This window comes from Physella acuta, unplaced genomic scaffold, assembly GCF_028476545.2.
Source record: "Physella acuta isolate Inbredline_101_S28 unplaced genomic scaffold, ASM2847654v3 ptg001272l, whole genome shotgun sequence".
Taxonomy (NCBI): Eukaryota; Metazoa; Mollusca; class Gastropoda; family Physidae; genus Physella; species Physella acuta.
The window spans coordinates 83,592-102,137 of NW_026732787.1; the positions used below are offsets into that span (position 1 = coordinate 83,592).

At 30.9% G+C, this 18,546-nt stretch overlaps 2 protein-coding genes across 2 annotated transcripts; one reads left to right on the forward strand and one right to left on the reverse strand.

Annotated features, from left to right (window-relative positions):
* Window positions 1–2,142: 2,142 nt before the first annotated feature.
* On the forward strand, window positions 2,143–3,716 carry LOC131957853 (ankyrin repeat domain-containing protein 50-like). Its single transcript, XM_059322656.1, has 3 exons — window positions 2,143–2,249; window positions 2,338–2,756; window positions 3,469–3,716. The coding sequence occupies exons 1-3, from the start codon at window positions 2,143–2,145 to the stop codon at window positions 3,714–3,716; spliced, it is 774 nt and encodes a 257-aa protein (XP_059178639.1).
* A 7,059-nt stretch (window positions 3,717–10,775) lies between these two features.
* Window positions 10,776–17,686, reverse strand: LOC131957854 (ankyrin repeat domain-containing protein 50). The gene is made up of 3 exons (XM_059322657.1): window positions 15,779–17,686; window positions 14,618–15,078; window positions 10,776–11,344 (listed from the first exon to the last, which is right to left on the reverse strand). Exons 1-3 carry the CDS (start codon window positions 17,684–17,686, stop codon window positions 11,335–11,337), a joined length of 2,379 nt encoding a protein of 792 aa, XP_059178640.1. The 3' UTR covers window positions 10,776–11,334.
* Between the last annotated feature and the right edge of the window lie 860 nt (window positions 17,687–18,546).

Consider the following 18,546-nt stretch of genomic DNA (forward strand, 5'->3'; position numbering starts at 1 on the left):
GAATATTCGAGAACGTCTAGGAGAAATCACTCCTGTTTCATTGGTTTTGCACTTGATTGGTTTAATATAGTCTGTTAGTGTAGAAAAAAAAGCTACCAGTTGCTCTTTTGTATAGTTCATTTATGAATCTATTTATATCTCTATGTTTAATTCCTGCTGGTTATTTTAAAAACTTTGATAGTCACATTTTTTTAATTAATAAAAAGTACAGTGGAGAATTGCAATATTTAGTGTATACTAACATTTTTAAATATATCCTAACCACTTTTTAAAAAGATGTAAAATAAACACTGTTCGCTTCTTCTTAATGCAGATGTTTAATTATTTTCCCACGTTTTCTTTAACTTGCTTTCGCGTCTGTTTGTTTGGTTCTCCAATCAAATCTTGCGATCAAAATTTCGGGTACTTCCCAGTTAGCTAGCGCGCTGAAATTTTCAGGGACGCTTTGTTTCCGATGACAATAGAATATTCAACTGTTATTATTACTAAATTGATCCATGGAAACATTTTATTGATCATTTTAGACCGCTATATATTTGTACACAAAAACGTGGGGAAAAGGGGACATAACCCAGTAATTGTAATTTGATGAAAACAAGGTTCGGTACTCTCCCTCTTTTGGCTTACTGAGTTTTTGGTCACGCGATGTTTGTGTACAAACAACCGGAACAACTGGTGGCCAGTATGGGGGAGACGATATGGTCGAGTGGTTGGGCACACGATTGCTATCCCACTCGACACGGGTTCAAGGCACGTGTTTTTTACGAGTTGTCTTCGTTTACCCAAAAAAAAAAGTGAATGCGAAAAGATAAAATCGATAGCAAGATTTTAATGCAAACAAACAGACAAAGACTAAAAAGTCTCTACTATAAGCGATGAAAAACGTGGGGCGCTGTGATTTTCTTACAGTTTCTAATACTGTTGACTCTCAACAAGCTCCCTTATAAAAGTCAATAATATTATCTAATCAATAGTAATATAACTTTTACATCTTATATTAACAATAACCGAAACAAAATTTTACTTCGGCGCCCCACGTTTTTCATCGCTTATAGTAGAGTGATCGCTTGCATTATTGTGATGTATAGCATTTATTTTCTACTTTTTAGTTCAATCAGAAAACGTGGGTTTTTAAAAACTTTTTTAATGATAATTATTTAAAATTTTAAATCGTTTCAAATAGCTATAGATTTTAAGCTATTATTATTGTTTTTTAATATTAAAATAGTGTTTCTCTAATTTTTATTTTTCCATTTTCAGTAGACACAAAAAGTCAATAACAATATGGTACGAAGCTGTGATTTTGGCTTCACTCAATGGATAATTAAGATTTGCAGAAGATCTGATAATTGTAGGGGCCTTTGTCAACTCGATGCGTAGAGAATGGATTACCTTAATAAATGCTTTTTGTGGTGTACGTTTAAGTTTTGGATAATTTAATTAAAAATAAACCGGGAGTGATCTCCCCTAAACTTTCTCGAATATTCTTATATAAAATAACAGGGAATGGGAACTCGGGCTATAGACATGATTTTTAATCCATTTTAAATACTTAAAGTTTTAAAAATAGAATAAAATCTCGTAGACAAATTAATTGCACACCAAGTGAACGCGAAATAAAAAAGCGCATAATAGTGCGCAATATTATTATTACTTTTAAAATTTACATTAGTTTTTTGAAAAATCGGAAGTAGCGTAGAGTACTACTTCCAGTCAACGGAAATGACTCAAAAATTTATAGAAGGTAGAGAATTAGATCTTTTACTTACGTATGAAATTTCATTTATCTATCTGAAATAGTACTCAAGTTATAGGCTTTTGAAAAATTCAAAGTAGGAAAAGTACCACTTCCGGTTATCGGAAATCGCTCAAAAGTTGATACGGATCTACGATTTTGATTAAATACTTATATATGAAATTTCATCAACCTAGCTGTAACGGTACTCAAGTTATCGTGTTTACACACGGACAGACAGACAGACAGACAGACACACACACACACAGACATACGGACAAGATTGCAAAATTATGTTTTTCCGTATCAGTGAGGTGTAAAACGTCGAGATTTGTAAAAATCTCGATTTTTTTTTTTTGCACGATTACAATACTTTCTCTATACTACGTATATACGAGAAAGTAAAAATGGATGATGTGAATGCCAAGCAATTGAATGCAAGTATTGAATTACTGGAGGCTGCTGAAAAAGGTGATGAAAATAAAACCGCCGAACTAATACAAAATGGAGCAATGTAAATATCACACAAAATACTGGTCGGAATGCTTTATGTTGGCATCACAATATGTATACACAAATGTTGTACAAATTCTACTTGATAGTGGCGCTGAAGTAAATGCGGAAGTCAAAAAAGGATGGGGTGCTTTAATGTTGGCTGCACACAATGGGCACACGAAAATTGTTAAACTTCTAGTTGATAATGGAGCTAATGTTAATAAAACTGTCAACGAAGGGTGTAGCTCTTTAATGTTGGCTTTACGACACAAGCAAACATATATTGCCGAACTTTTATTACAAAAAAGACCTAAGATAAATAGTCAGTATAAAGAATCAAATGCGTTAATTTTGGCTTTGCAAAACAAACACGAACAAATTGTAGAACTCCTTTTAGAAAACGGAGCAGATGCCAATTCGTATATCCTTAGGAATCGGAGTCCATTAATGCTGACATCTGAAGAGGGACATAAAGATGTGGTCAAACTTTTAATTGACAATGGGGCTGATGTAAACTCGTCGACTGGTGAGTTAGTAAACGCTTTAATTCTAGCATCTGAAAATGGACTGTATAGGTCGGTAGAGCTACTATTACAAATAAACCGGTAGTGATCTCCCCTAAATTTTCTCGAATATTCTTATATAAAACAACAGGGAATGGTAACTGGGGATATAGTATTAGTACTTAATAAATTTACATTAGTTTTTTGAGAAATCGGAAGTAGCGTAAATTACTACTTCCGGTCAACGGAAATTACTCAAAATTTAACAAAAGTTAGAGAATTAGATCTTTTACTTACATGTGAAATTTCATTTATCTATCTGAAATAGTACTCAAGTTATAGGCTTTTGAAAAATTCAAAGTAGAAAAAGTACCACTTCCGATTGTCGGAAATCGCTCAAAAGTTGATACGGATCTACGATTTTGATATAATACTTATATAAGAAATTTCATCAACCTAGCTGTAACGGTACTCAAGTTATCGTGTTTACACACGGACAGACACACAGACACACACACAGACACACAGACACACACACAGACATACGGACAAGATTGCAAAATTATGTTTTTCCGTATCAGTGAGGTGTAAAACGTCGAGATTTGTAAAAATCTCGATTTTTTATTATTTTTTTTGCACGATTACAATACTTTCTCTATACTACGTATATACGAGAAAGTAAAAACTCAAACGTTAATATTATTGAGCGTTTTGGAATAAATCCATTATTATTAGCCTCTTTTCACGATCACAGAGCAGTCGTTGATTTACTAGCGAACAGAGTAAATAATTTAAATCACGAACTAAGTAATGGATGGGATGCAATTAAGATTGCTAGTAAGAATGGACACGCTGAAGTTGTGGAACTGCTTCTCCAAAGTGGAGCTGATGTGAATACGCTACGAAGCAAAAGGTGGGATGCATTATCCTTGGCCAAATATAAAGGGCATACTTGCATAGTTGATGAATTAAAAAAAAATTGAAGATAAAAAAAAACAGGTAGGCCTAAACATCCCGGGAGAAATCCATTGATGTTATCGTCATTAAAAGGCCGCGAAAGCGTTGTTAAAGTTATTTAAAATTATAGAAGAACTAATATTAATGCTGTTGACAATTAAGGTTGGACATCTTTAATGCTTGCATGTGAAAAAGGCCATTTAAAGGTATTCAAGTTATTCCTGAAAAAAAACTTAAAAGAAAAAGTTGTCATTTAAGTACATTACAAAAAAAGAAAGGCTGTAATGCTACGAGTACTAAACACTCACAAAATGGATTCTATAATTTATAGGAAGTGTTATCAGGCAGGCGATGCGATATTGATTTTGTTAATAAATAAGGATTTACTTAGCTAATGATTGCCTCTAAAAATGGATATTACAAAATTGCAAACCTTCTTGTTAAAAATGGATGCAATGTTAACGTTAAAAATAAAATGGGATTAGATGCATTAGCCTTTGCACGTCGGAATAGAGATGAAAATGTTATCAAACTGCTTGAAGAATACAAAAGAAAATGCAATGCGGTATGTATATCTAAAATAATTTTATTATCATTTTTAATTAATATTTGAAATTATTAATAATATTAGTAACGATAGGAATAGAAAATCATAAAAAATAGTGATTTATATTTCAATATGAAAGCATTATTTTAAAAAAGCCCTACATCCATATTCATGTATTTCATTAGGACTGTATATTTTGAACTGATCGAATGTTTAGGCGGCAAAACTTTGCTACAAGTTTTAAAAGTTGCTTATTTTTATACAAGGCAATTTTTACAATACATTGGTTTGTTATTTATGTGTTGTTTTTTTTTTAAAATAATATTTCATCACTTCAGACACGTTCCATACTACCCTGGTATAAACTAACTGTCGAACGCATGAGAAACCTAATGAAGTGCCATCAACAATATGATGAGAATTGTCTAAACGAAAAAGAAATGTACACGTTACGATCAGGATGCATATATTTAATTTGATGCAAAAATTGCGACAACAATTACGTTGGAAGCACACAAAAACATGTCTTTAACGAAATAAACGAGCATATGCGTTACTTATTAAAATTCAAAAAACCAGACTGCTGTACCAACATGTTTCTAAACATAAGAGAAAAAACGTCAGATTCTCGGTTTTAACAAAATGCAAAGCTGGTAAAAATATTAGATCATTGGAGCAATTCTATATCGACACATTACACACACTAAAGCCAAATGGTTTAAATATGATAAACGCATTCAGGTAAGTTCCGTATTCCATTTTTTTAAAAACTGTGTTAGTAGTCCATGAAATAAGCCTATTTATATGCATTTAGGCCAGAGATAATATAATCCTATCTGCAAAATACTTTAAGGTAATTACCAACCTTTTTTTAACGCATGCACACGTATATTTCTGTATTCTTTGTACAAGAATCGTTCAAGTTTAACGTAATTACAACGTCAGTTAAAAAACGACAAAACAGAATTATTATTTTCATTATTCGGAGTCTATAGTTCGTCGATTAAGTATACCTTAGTTTAGTTAGGTTTTGTTTATGGGGAGACAACTCTTAATATAAGGTTACCAATTTCATTAAAAGCATTACCTACCTTTTTGTTTAAGTAGCTGTATTCTGCTCCTTCTATTTAAAAAAACACATTGAATATTTTAATAACTAATAACATTTTTTTTTAAATGTAATAGAATAGTATAGAATAGAATAGTAATTGAATAATAATTGTCTTATTTTTAAATGGGAATTCATTTGTAAATTCAAAAGTATAACTTATATCACACTAACAAAATTATATTTCCTTCACTAGAATTCAGGATTTTACAAACAACACAAAATCTGCACATAGATAACCAACCTTTATTTTAAAAAATAGACACCTTATACTTAAAACTTTCAAAAATAGACAATAAGCAACAGAATATAGTAACACCATTTTAAGGTTATAGGTAAAAACAAATATCTTTTGAAAAGCACAGATTCACATGTTGAAAATAGTTTCAGCTATCTAAAAAGCTTAATTATTTATAACATTTATATTTATTTATAGCATTTAACTAACTCGTACAACGCAAAAACCTACAAAATTATGTGTGTCTTTAAATTCCAAATTCTGTTAGACTATATGTGTTTATTAAAACTGTTCTGATAATATTTTGTGTTTTGTTAACACTTAGCAGCAATGTGTCACTTAGTCGAACAATAAAATTTGAATTTAAATTATGAGGGCATAGACAAGTTTATGCCTACTTATAGCATGTTTTCATATTATAAACATAAATGTTTTAAATATCTTTTCGAATGAAATAGTAGATAAATATGTGTAAATAGAGTATTTAAAACTATCTACATATTTTTTTTCAAATAGGCCTATCTTTACAAAACTGTGTGGAGTATAGGAGTTTAAAATATAAATTAACTAATATGCTGACTATACAACGAACAAGTATGGGTTTTTTAATAGTAATATTAACTAAAATGTTATCTCTAAAAAATATGACTAAAATGTATGCCCTACATTTTGTATTTCAAAGCAAATTTTAATACCAATGCTTTAAGTATATATGTTAAACACTCACATATGAGTATTCACTACATCGATGTACAATAGTTGCATTTACTATTATAACATTCTTGTAATGATTTTAAATAAACTGTTCTATTACAGTATTTCTATTTTATAGTATACCAGAGTAGATCTTAATCTTTAATTTGTACACTCAATTATTTAACAACGAATCCGACGAAAAAAAAACGTATTTATATTTATATTTTCTTCATTTTGTTGAGATGTTTGGCTATTCACTTTAGATAAAGATCACACAGAAATAGAATAAAAAATTACCCATCTTGTCATTAAACAAATTATGCACATGAAAAAATATCTAAATATAAAACAACAAAAGCAACCTCGACTTTACAAAATCTTAGTCGATGCATTTAATGAAACGATGTGCTACTTGTAGTCTAGTAAAATCAAAACCATGATATGTAGGTCACCATTCTTACATTTAAATGCATGCAATGCTTGAGGAGATGAGATATAAAATTTAAATGCCTCAAAAATACAGATAAAATGGTGAGAATTTTAAAACGTATTAATTAAATAAAATGTACATAATCCAACAAAATTATAAATAGTTTACAACACACCACTACATTTTTATTTAAAATACAGTATTCAACGAATCTTGACCGTTTTGCACTTTTCTAAGTCGGAAAACACCTTTTCAAAATTCTGTCTATAAGCGTGTCTCTCTCTCTCTCTCTGTGTATGTGTGTTTTGTGAATAAGGTACCTCAGCATTGACAGTTGGTTAAGGGAGTAATATATATAAGTTTTAGATACTATAACACTTTTCGCGTGATTTCCGGTAACTTGAAGTGATACTTTACTACTTTTCCATGAATTAGACTTGTGACCTTGCTATCTAAAACTTAACTAGTCCATAAAAAAACAAAATGAGTATTGAAAAAAAGAAAGAAATTATGCATTTTAGTAAGCAAGCTGAAATCGGAGTCAATGGCTTCAATGGCGCATAACCAGTTGTCACGTAACTCTTAATTGTGTTGGAGGCGTGGTCGAGTCGGCAAAAAGCTCATGGTTGATAAATTTGAACAAAGTCTTGAGTTTAAACGCACTAGCAAATAATTCTCGATCCCCTTCAACACTAATAATTAAGAACGAAAAAGAAGAAGATGCATTTTAGTTTACAGAAAACAATACATTTTATCCTTAAAAAGGCCTGATTTTTAGTTGAAGCTATTTTTTTATAATTCAAATATATATTTTGTCAATTTAAAAAACATTAGCCACAAGGTATGCGATTTTAAATGTTTGTATTTATATGTACTTAGTGCTGATAAAAACAAAAGTATTAAAAGTATTAATAAATCATAAATAAGAAGGTATTATAAACTTAAACGTCTTGTAGCAAAAAAAAAATGTTTTCTTACAATATTTACTACATAGCATGTAGCGCAGCGTGTATAAAATATATTACGAACCATAAGTGTGTAACAATGTTTTAAACTTATCAAAAGTTAATTTATAAGTAAAAATAATATCGAAAAATAGTTACTTGATGGAAATAAGAAAAAAACACCCTATTAAAATTCATGGTACAATGAATATGGTCGAATAGTTGGCCTAAATGAAACCAAAGTAAACATGCATATCTGGCAGTACAATTATTTTAATAACACACAAGTATTATTACTTATAAATTTATAACAACATACAAACCGCATTTGCCCTCTTCAATATTATACGGCATGAAAGTATTCGAAACACAATATTAATGGTTCGTAAATGTGTACTCTATAAAATGGATCTTCTGTTACTGATAACAATGCAATAACAAAATATAATGCATCTCAAAACAATATTTTTATTTTATTGTTCTACCCAATTTGGAGCCCCACCCGCCTACCCTAGCTACGCCACTGCCGTACTGTTGATGTAATACATATTTATGGGTACCATTGTAGCTATAGTTTAGTCTGAGTCAGAAGTTATCAACACCACTACAAAAAACAACGACGTAAACAATAATTCATTTTACAATGACCAAAAAATAAAACATAATAAAGATAAATACTGTTAAAATCTAGAGCTGCATTACAAAAAATGATTTATTAATTGCTTACAGAGAAATATTTTTAAAAATATATTTAATTCTTCTTTCAGTTTTTTAAAAATTCCATGTTGATCTACACAAACACGGGCAGCGCCTTTTCAAATGCAGTCAATAATTTAAGCGGGAGTAATCTCCCCTAAAATTTCTCGAATATTCTTATATAACACGAAGGGGGATGGCAACTTCACGGAAATCGGGGTATGGATATGTTTTTATAATCAATTTTTAAATACCTACATTTTTACTTTCTCGTATAAAAAGTATAGAGGAAGTATTGTAATCGTGCACAAAATCAACGCTTTACAAAGTCCTGACCCTGAAAAAGATATTTTGTCAATTTTGTCCAAATGTCCGTGTGTTTGAGCATGTGTGTATGTGTGAATGTCTGTGAACACGATAACTTAAGTACAGTTACAGCAAGGATGATCACATTTTATATATGTTTGTTATTCTGTATCAACTCTAGCGATTTCCGGTAAACGGAAGTGGAACTTATTCTACATTTGGTTTTTCACAAGCCTTTAACTTTAGTTATCGCGTGAGTTGTGATTTCCCAATGTGTATTTTCTATGAGGGGAAATAAAATAAAAATAAAAACATGATGGCTGCCTAGCACACCTTTTTAGTTGCAACCTATTATGAATTATTTTGAGTTACTGTACTATAGTATGATTGGTCAAGCGTATAAATGAATCTTCCCTTTCATTACTTTTAAGCGCCTGGAGTTTTACATCACATTTTACTTTATAGAAAACCACGTTTACCCAATTATTTTTAGAACAAAAGAAAAGGTCACTACACCAGTGTGTACACGAGTGCTTGGCCGATATATTGCTATAGAGTTTATGTTGCCTTGTGGGCAATAAATTGTGTAATACCCGCTCAAAGATAGCCGCTGTCCGCGTAGTAGTGTGAAAATGTTCTGGGGGAGGGGTACCATGTTTCACTTCGCAATAAAGGATAACCGTAGACTGTAGACGTCCGAAATGTTAGGGTTAGAAAAATAAAAGGTATTAGTATCGAATTAAAAAAAAATTTTAAATGTTGAAGAGCAAAATTATAAATTTTTTCGAAGACATGTGTATCATGTACCCTTTAAAATGAGACACATCAAATCAAACATTATTCACTTTCAAATAGCTATATCTATAGCAGTCCTCCCACATTGTAATTTATTTTTATAAATTTTTTGTGAAATTTAAAATAATAACAATAATTTATTTTGTTGTTTTATACAACTTCAAAGACATAATCATAAATTGTATTATGTTGTAATTAAATGATGAAAGTAAAATGACATTTTTAAAAAATCAAGATAATAATATATATGTTAATAAAAAAATTAAGTTCAGATAAAACACATTTTAACCACGATTTATAATTACTAGGATAATTGGTCATATATATATATATATATATATATATATATATATATATATATATATATATATATATATATATATATATATATATATATATATATATATATATATATGACCAAGTGCAGCAGCCTGTGTGACCTTCTTTGTTAGGTCTTATGAAATGTTAGAACACCACAAAAGGTAGTTTTTTCCAAGATGGCCGCCGCTACCATGGTGACCATATTTTCAGAAGAGTCACTGATACATGCAAATATTTCCCCTTAAGTACCCTAACTTATACATAAACAAGAAATTTAAAAAAAGCTTAGTTTTTAAAGTTTTTTTTTCCCCTTTTTTTTCCTAAGCCTACTCCCTTAATACAATTTAAAGTAAACATGTATAGTATTATTTTTAATTGATAGAAGGCTAATTTGATTTTAAGAATAAATAGTTATAAATAACACGACAGTGTTGCTGAAAATATGTTTGATCTTAAGCTAAATTTGTGTTCAGTAGCTTCGAGTAAATATATCAACATTGTTTAATTGTTTGTGTTGCGTTAATTAAATCATGTTTGATTAAAAAAAATATACACATATACAAAAATACAAATATACCAATTCTGGGCTATATAATAAGCATGATCAGTTCGAAAAATGTGCAACCTTTTTTTTAGCACTGACATTTCAAAAGTTGATTCAAATTTGATGAAATATTTAAAATACACATTCTTACTTTAAAAAATGAAAACCAATAAAAACGGATTTTGCTTCATAAACATTTACATTGTCTAAAATGATATATCAAAGTATCTGCTAAATTTAAAATGAATATTATTAGCGCTTACAAAATACATCCGAAAATCTCCAGTCTTGTTTATTTCTTAGATAATTTAAGTAGAGGCATAGTATTTCATATTTATAAATTTAAGGAATAATTTTTAAAAAACCATTTTCTATTTAAAGAAAAACTATATTACCGTTTTTTCAATATAATAAAAAATGGATGTTACTAAAAATAAAAATTATTTACACATCACATTAATTTTTGTTTGCAAGATTATCTAGCTATTTAAATGTAATAATTCTTACTTGCGATTTTAATTATAAATGAATGTATGTACTGTGTGCATTAATAATAACAATCTTTTTATAAGCTTCAAAGTAGCGTAAAAAAGCATTCATTATAATCGTTTCTCACGTCTCTGTACATGGTTTTATATAATATTTTTGTTTGACATTAAGCAATATTATATAAGGACTATAATGAGCATAAAGGGGCCGACATATTTAACAGTAGTTCACCTTATTTGGGTTATCTAATTTAGCGTTTTACAAAAAAAAAATGGAAAATACAATACCTTCTATTTTTCAAATAACAATGAAGCATTACAAAAATGAAATTTGAGTCGTAAAGTATTATGCACAAATTTCAACAAATTTACGTTGATGTATCTCTATTGGGACTTCGTTCAGTTCCCAATTTCTAACTGCGCTAACTGCACACAAACTACAGACAAATGATCTGCTACACTTCTCTAAGACCAGCTCCCACATTCCTCTCCACATACTCTTCTCATGTGTTAAAGGTTTATATAGTCTGTTTAGTCTTGTCTGTTAGAAATAAAACACTTTATTTACAACTAAGTAAACCATTGCAAGATTCTGGATATTAAAAACAAATAAGAGAACACAGATATATACATATATATATATATATATATATATATATATATATATATATATATATATATATATATATATACATACATATATATATATATAATTGCAAGAAAACTAATTGGATACTTATGTGTATTTTCACAATGGTTTAATTTGACGTGTGTTGTAAAAAATACATAGTGTTATAATGTCAGGCGTGTAAGATTTATAATAGTCGTTTATCATTTCAATAAAATGTGTTCTAAAACAAACTAAAGGTGCCATGTCAAAACGGCCCCGTTAATTTGACCCGGTCAAATCGACCCCCAACAAAACGACCCAGTCAAAATAGCCACTTCAAAAGGGCCCCGACTTATTGGCCTCCGTCAAATGGGCCCCCGTCATACTTACTCGCGACATATAGGCTCCCGACAAATGAATGGCATGACCACTATTTGCATAAAAGTTACCATTTTGGCATACATCCACTACCACTGTAACATCTTTTCAATGCATGAATGAAATTGTTTTTCATGTACCAACATCAATTCACAAACAAATCGAGCCATTAACAGCTAAATCCCACCAATTCTAAAGGTTTCATATTATTTAATTTACAACAGTACAGATTTGTTGCTTAAAAGCGAGCACAGAAGTGTAAATGTATGATATAAATGATGTTTACATGATAACAGCATTTTGTTTTGATAACCTACAAGTATATTACAGGTAGGAATGTACAGCGTGGACCCTTCTCCCCACACACTGATTTGGAACAGCCTATAACCGACTCAATTATGGAAGTCATAGATACTATTTCTTACAATAGATAAACTAATATAAAAATAAAGTCTGCCAAACAAGATATACATACGTTGTATTACTTAAGAGTGTTGGATAAGCTAGCCCTAAATAATATTGATGAAAGTGTGCCACTGGCAGGTGTCATACACAATACAACCGTTACAATACAACTTAGTCTCTACAGAAACCGTATTGTCAGAGGTCCTTTAGTCGGGAGCTAAATTGACTGGAACCTATTTTTCGTGAGAAAAATGACGGGAGCCTATTTGTTGGGAGTCGAAATGACGGGGGACGCTTTGTGGAGAAACTTAATGACGGGAGCCTATTTGTCGGGGGTCTTATTGAGATGGCGCACTTTTATGGGATCCTATATAACGGGAGCCTATATGTCGGTGGCTTAATTTTAAGTCCATTTTAAGGAGCACACTTAAATATCGACACGAAATTAGTTGATTAAACTGAGAAGGGTCGTACGTGGCGCTCCTGCGGTAGTGTAACTTGACACATGGGCTGTCTTCTAAGTGTATTCTAACTCACTATTACTTAGATTACCGTACACTCAAGGCTTTCATACATAACACCCTAGGGCTTGCTGGGCGGTAGTGTTTGCAAAACTGTGCCCCGACAATATGATCCAAGAAATGTTGCACAGGCATTGTTTTCATTAACAAAATTCTGTATTGGAAAGCAAGGACACGCATCTAAAGATATTTGATTGTCAACACAAAAATGAAATCCTTTTAAACTATTGCGTCATACTTTCTTCTGAGACCGGACGGTATGTTAGTGTATGTATATATATATATATATATATATATATATATATATATATATATATATATATATATATATATATATATAAAAATTGTGTCCTAGTAATAATAGAATAGCATATTGACGTGTATTTAGGTTTTTACAAGCTTTTATTTAACTCACTTCCTCTGTCTGTCGTAAGTCTGTCTTGACGGAAACGCAGGAGTGAAAATTCGGACAGTTCTACTTGACCGACACGATTCACAGTTGGCACGTGGGTCAAGACATGAAGACAATGCAATCTGAAACTAAATTTGACTTAATTGGATGCCTAATTGATTTTTTATGAATTAATTAAAATTTGGACCGAATTAGTAGGCATGTCTAGCCAACCACACCACACGCGTCATCAATAGCTGCGCCATCACGACCACGTAATGGCTGCGTTCAAAAACCATTGCGCGCCTACTGAACCTGATATTCAGTAGGCGCGCAATGGTTTTTAGTCATGTAACTCTATTGTAGATAAAACATGTAAAGTACTGAAAAAAAATTCATAAAAAAACGTTTTAATAACAAGCTTTTATGTAATGATGCACTAAAAAGTAGAAAATAAATTATAGACTACTATTTAAATAACTATAAAGAAAAGCGTGGGTGTCTTCCTTAACATTAGTAAAGGTATCCAATAGATACTAAAGTGACCCACGCTTTTCTTTCTAGTTATTTAAATAGTAGTCTATAATTTATTTTCTACTTTTTAGTGCATCATTACATAAAAGCTTGTTATTAAAACGTTTTTTTATGAATTTTTTTTTATTAAACATTTAATTTTTAAAGTTATAATAACTTATACACTATTATATACTCGTATATATTTTACTATAATTGACCTCATTTTGATTTAGTTATATGATTTTTAGGTTTTTACAACAAAAATTAACATAAAACAAATAGATATAAATTCACAAATATGTTTTATACTGTGACTAGAGAACTTCCGTCTCTAACGTGTTATTACAATATGCCGCAAAATAATTTCATGTAAATTGTGTGAATTATTTTTATTAATAATTGTTTAAAAAATTCATAAAAACGTTTTAATAACAAGCTTTTATGTAATATTGCACTAAAAAGTAGAAAATAAATTATAGACTACTATTTTAATAACTATAAAGAAAAGCGTGGGTCACTTTAGTATCTATTGGATACCTTTACTAATGTTAAGGAAGACACTCACGCTTTTCTTTATAGTTATTTAAATAGTAGTGTATAATTTATTTTCTACTTTTTAGTGCATTATTACATAAAATCTTGTGATTAAAACGTTTTTTATGAATTTTTTTTCAGTACTTTACATGTTTTATTTACAATAGAGTTACATGACTAAAAACCATTGCGCGCCTACTGAATATGATGGCGCAGCTATTGAACGTGATGAGGCGTGTGGTGTGGTTGGATAGACATGCCTACTAATTTCAGATTGCATTGTCTTCATGCCTAGACCCACGTGCCAACTGTGAATCGTATCGGTCAAGTAGAAGTGTCCGAATTTTCACTTCGGCGTTTCGATCTAGACTGACGACTGACGACAGATTGTCGAGGAAGTGAGTTAAATAAAAGCTTGTAGCCAAATTCATAACTAAGTTATACAACTCATGCACCTACCTGATTGCGTTTCTCATGTTAAGACCATTCGGCTTCAATGTTTTTAGTTGTTTAATATAGTTCTGCTCCAATTGCGCAATATTATCATACTCTTGACAATGTTCAAGTATACAAAATCTGAAGTCTTTAATCTCGTGAATTCTAGAAAAGTGTATGTACAAAAGTTCATTTTTTCCATTAGTTATGTTATCTGTTATATTTTTCAAATGTTGATTCATTCTGAGAAGAACATTATTTTTAGTTTGCCCGACGTATCTTTTACCGCATACCTGACAGTGTATTAGATACACTACATTTACATTTTCAGAATTCCATATATTTTCTTTCACTTTACCATTGTCCCCACACTGGGCATATTTAGAAAACAGCTTTTCCTTATCTTTCAGGTTTAAACTATTATATCTTTGTACTTCGTATGTAGAAGAAATTATTTTAAGTTCATCGTTTGAAAACTTCAAGCTCTGTTGAATTAACATAAGATATTTTTTTCACACATCAATCATTATAATATTACGATTGTGAAAACTTATCTGATTATATATATATATATATAATTGTATATATATATATATATATATATATATATATATATATATATATATATATATATATATATATATATATATATATATATATATTCGTTTTTTATTAAATAAACTAAATACAACATGGAAAAAAATGAAAAAGCTTAACATTTATTTTTACATATTGCGAATGTGTTTTCATTGTCCCTCCATTACTAGATGAGCAATCTTCTTTGATCTAGTTATCACCACTTAATGTGGTAGCACTACTTCACTGTTTATAAACTCACTCAGTGTTTATTTTAGACATTTATCTTTCGAGAGGAGGGGGGAGCTCCAGTTATATTTTTTGACAAGACGGACATTCGAAAAATAAAATTTTTCTATATAAATTGTTTTTTAAAAAAATATATTTTGTCCGTGCTCTATTGATGTACTCTGTGAGTGGGATTGCGATAGACTCACTCCCTACCCCCCTCCCTCCTTTAACAAAACTGTGTGGTCTATAAGGCGAACATTGCTTGCGTTTTAAACTATTTTTTAAATTTTTAACCTGCATATATTCTACTACAATTAAAACAAAATCATTAATTACGTAATCGAAATCATTTTGTCCCTGTAAACTCAATTTACTTACGTTTGAAAGGTTACATCCTCTATTTTTCAGGTCATACTCAATTTTTTTAGATTTTGCCAAATCTAGTGCACTAACACCATACTTTGTTATTGCTTTTACATCACATTTGTTTTCTACCAGCATTTGTATTATGCTGTGATGACCATATTTCGACGCTAACATTAGCGCAGTACAACCATTTATCTTATTCACTGCATCAACGTTACACTTGTATTGTATAAGTAATCGTACTATCTCTGCTTTGCCATTCTGGGAAGCTATCATTAATGCGTTGTATCCATGTTGGTCTATCGCCTCTACATCACCTTCTGCAGATAAAAGTAACTTTGCTGTCTCTATATTTCCATTCTGTGCTGCTAACATTAAGGCGGTCAATCCACCTCTTCCAACTGCGTTAACATCTGATTTTTTAACTAACAATGGTACACATTTGTAATGCCAGTTTTTTGAGGCCAGCATTAAAGCGTTAAAACCATCACTGTTAAAATAATTTGCAGTAGTCTGTGATTTTTGCAATATATTTTCCACAATTTCATCGTGTCCCTGTTCAGCTGCAATCATTAAGGCATTCCATTTACATTTATCTACTTGAATGATTGCATTTTGTTTCAACAATAACCTTGCTATTGTTAAACGTCCCATATAAATTCCTATCATTAACGCATCCCATCCATCATTTTCAACGGCATTAATGTTAATCTTATGGTTTTGTAGCAGTATTACTACAATATCTTCGTGTCCTTCTTGTGTTGCTAACATTAGGCTAGTAAACCCATATATGTTTGCGTCGTTGATATGCATGTCAACTTCAGGTAGAAGATGTTCTACCGTTGACTTTTTTCTACGTTGACAAGCTAACATTAAAGCACTAAAACCACAATGGTCCCTCAAATTTACGTCGAATCCTCTGTTTATTAAACTTACGACTACGTCATTGTAGCCTTTCGAAGAGGCTATCATTAAAGAATTGCGTCCCTCCTTGTTAACGCTATATGGGTAGATAATTTTCTCTACTAGATAATTGACAGCCTGCTGCTGATTGTTTTCTGCCGCTAGCATTAATGCATTCATTCCATTATTGTCACAAGTATCCGTATTATTACTATTGTTAATTAACAGTTCAATAATGTTTACATGACCTTTTATAGCTGCAATCATTAATGCGTTTCGTCCTTGGTTATTCACAGCATTCGGATCAGTCTTTTTCTCTAGAAGAAGTTTGACTGTTTGTTCTTTTCCTCCTTGTGACGCATACATTAACGCATTCATTCCATTATCAGCACAACTATTTGAATCAACACCGCTGTTTATTAATATTTCAATAACTAGCGTGTGTCCGTTAATAGCCGCAAACATTAAAGCATTGCGTCCTTGATTGTCCACAGCATTAAGATTACTCGTTTCCTTTACAAGAAGTTCAACTGTTTTTTGGTCTCCTTTTACCATCGAACACATCAGTGCATTTTTTCCGCCCAACGAGACGTCGTCTGCATTTGCTCCACTCTGCAGTAACAACTCCACAACATTGGCTTTTCCGTTATCAGCAGCGTGCATTAAAGCAGTAGTCCCGTCACATTCAAGCTTGTTGACATCAATTCTATTTTGAAGAAAAAATTTTACAAGGTTTTCGTATCCATTTTTGGACGCTATTATAAATGATTCAAAACCAAATTTACGAAACAGATTTTCATCTGCGTTCCTAAATATTTCAACAACTTTTTCATATCCCTTTTCTGATGCTAGTATGAAAGCATTTTTCTTATCTATTTGAACTCGATTAACATCATAATTTGCATCTATTAACAGCTTTACAACACCATCGTGTCCATGTATGGAAGCTAGCATCAATGCATCCCTACCTTGGTGGTCTTGTTGATTCAGAATACAGCCTTTTTGTATTAAACACATAACTATTTCTTCGTGTCCATATTTGGAGGCTAGCATCAGTGCATCCCTACCTTTCTTATCTTGTTGATTCAGCTCACAGTCAAGGATTAATAAATAAAGAACTATTACCTCGTGTCCATGTTTGGAAGCTAGCATCAATGCAGTGCGTTTATTTTCGTCCGTTTCGTTAATAATTCCCCTGTTGCTTTTAATAATACTTTCAGCTGTTGAAATGTTTCCTTCTTCACATGCAGAAAAGAGTTTTCTCAAATGTTTGTCTTTATTGGCCATATTACCAAAATAACTAGTTTTATAACTATAAAACAGTACTTTTCATTTTTGTCCTACTCCCACACATATTTGGCAGAAACCTTTTCTTTGAATCACTTCTTTTTTAACTTTAATCTAGTCAAAATTACAGTTAATTATCTTTATAAAATTACCAGTTTGAATAAAATAAATAAATATATGTTTTTTTTTTATAATGACGGTTGTTTTAGCTCTCGAGATATATGACATTATATTACTATTAAATAGTGTAGGCTATATAAAACTTGGTTATTAAGCTGTTCAAAATATGTGTTGGAAACCCAGGAACAACAATCTGTGTATGATATCAGCTTAAATCTGAAAAAAAAAGACGTAGATTTAACAAAGCAATCCAACTTACAATTTGTTTTACAAATTTTATGAATGTAATATGTTCTAATGATGGATCAAAAGTGAATGCATTCATTGTCCAAGATAAACTTTGGTGAGCGTTTAATATTGAATTGCAATGTAGGAGAAGTGAGACAAGCATTACAATATTGTGTATATCTTGGCTGTGCATAAAGCATGAGGACAGTCGGAAGCACTTAAACCCTTAGGCTTTGGGTTAG

Excerpts from the sequence above, each read along its gene's own strand:
- LOC131957853 (XM_059322656.1), top strand. The coding sequence starts at position 2,143 with ATGGATGATGTGAATGCCAAGCAATTGAATGCAAGTATTGAATTACTG. Across the intron at positions 2,250-2,337 it reads CTAATACAAAATGGAGCAAT|TGGCGCTGAAGTAAATGCGG; the intron begins GTAAATATCACA and ends TCTACTTGATAG. Across the intron at positions 2,757-3,468 it reads TGATGTAAACTCGTCGACTG|CCTCTTTTCACGATCACAGA; the intron begins GTGAGTTAGTAA and ends CATTATTATTAG.
- LOC131957854 (XM_059322657.1), bottom strand. The coding sequence starts at position 17,686 with ATGTGTTTAATACAAAAAGGCTGTATTCTGAATCAACAAGACCACCAA. Across the intron at positions 15,079-15,778 it reads GAGGATGTAACCTTTCAAAC|AGCTTGAAGTTTTCAAACGA; the intron begins GTAAGTAAATTG and ends TTAATTCAACAG.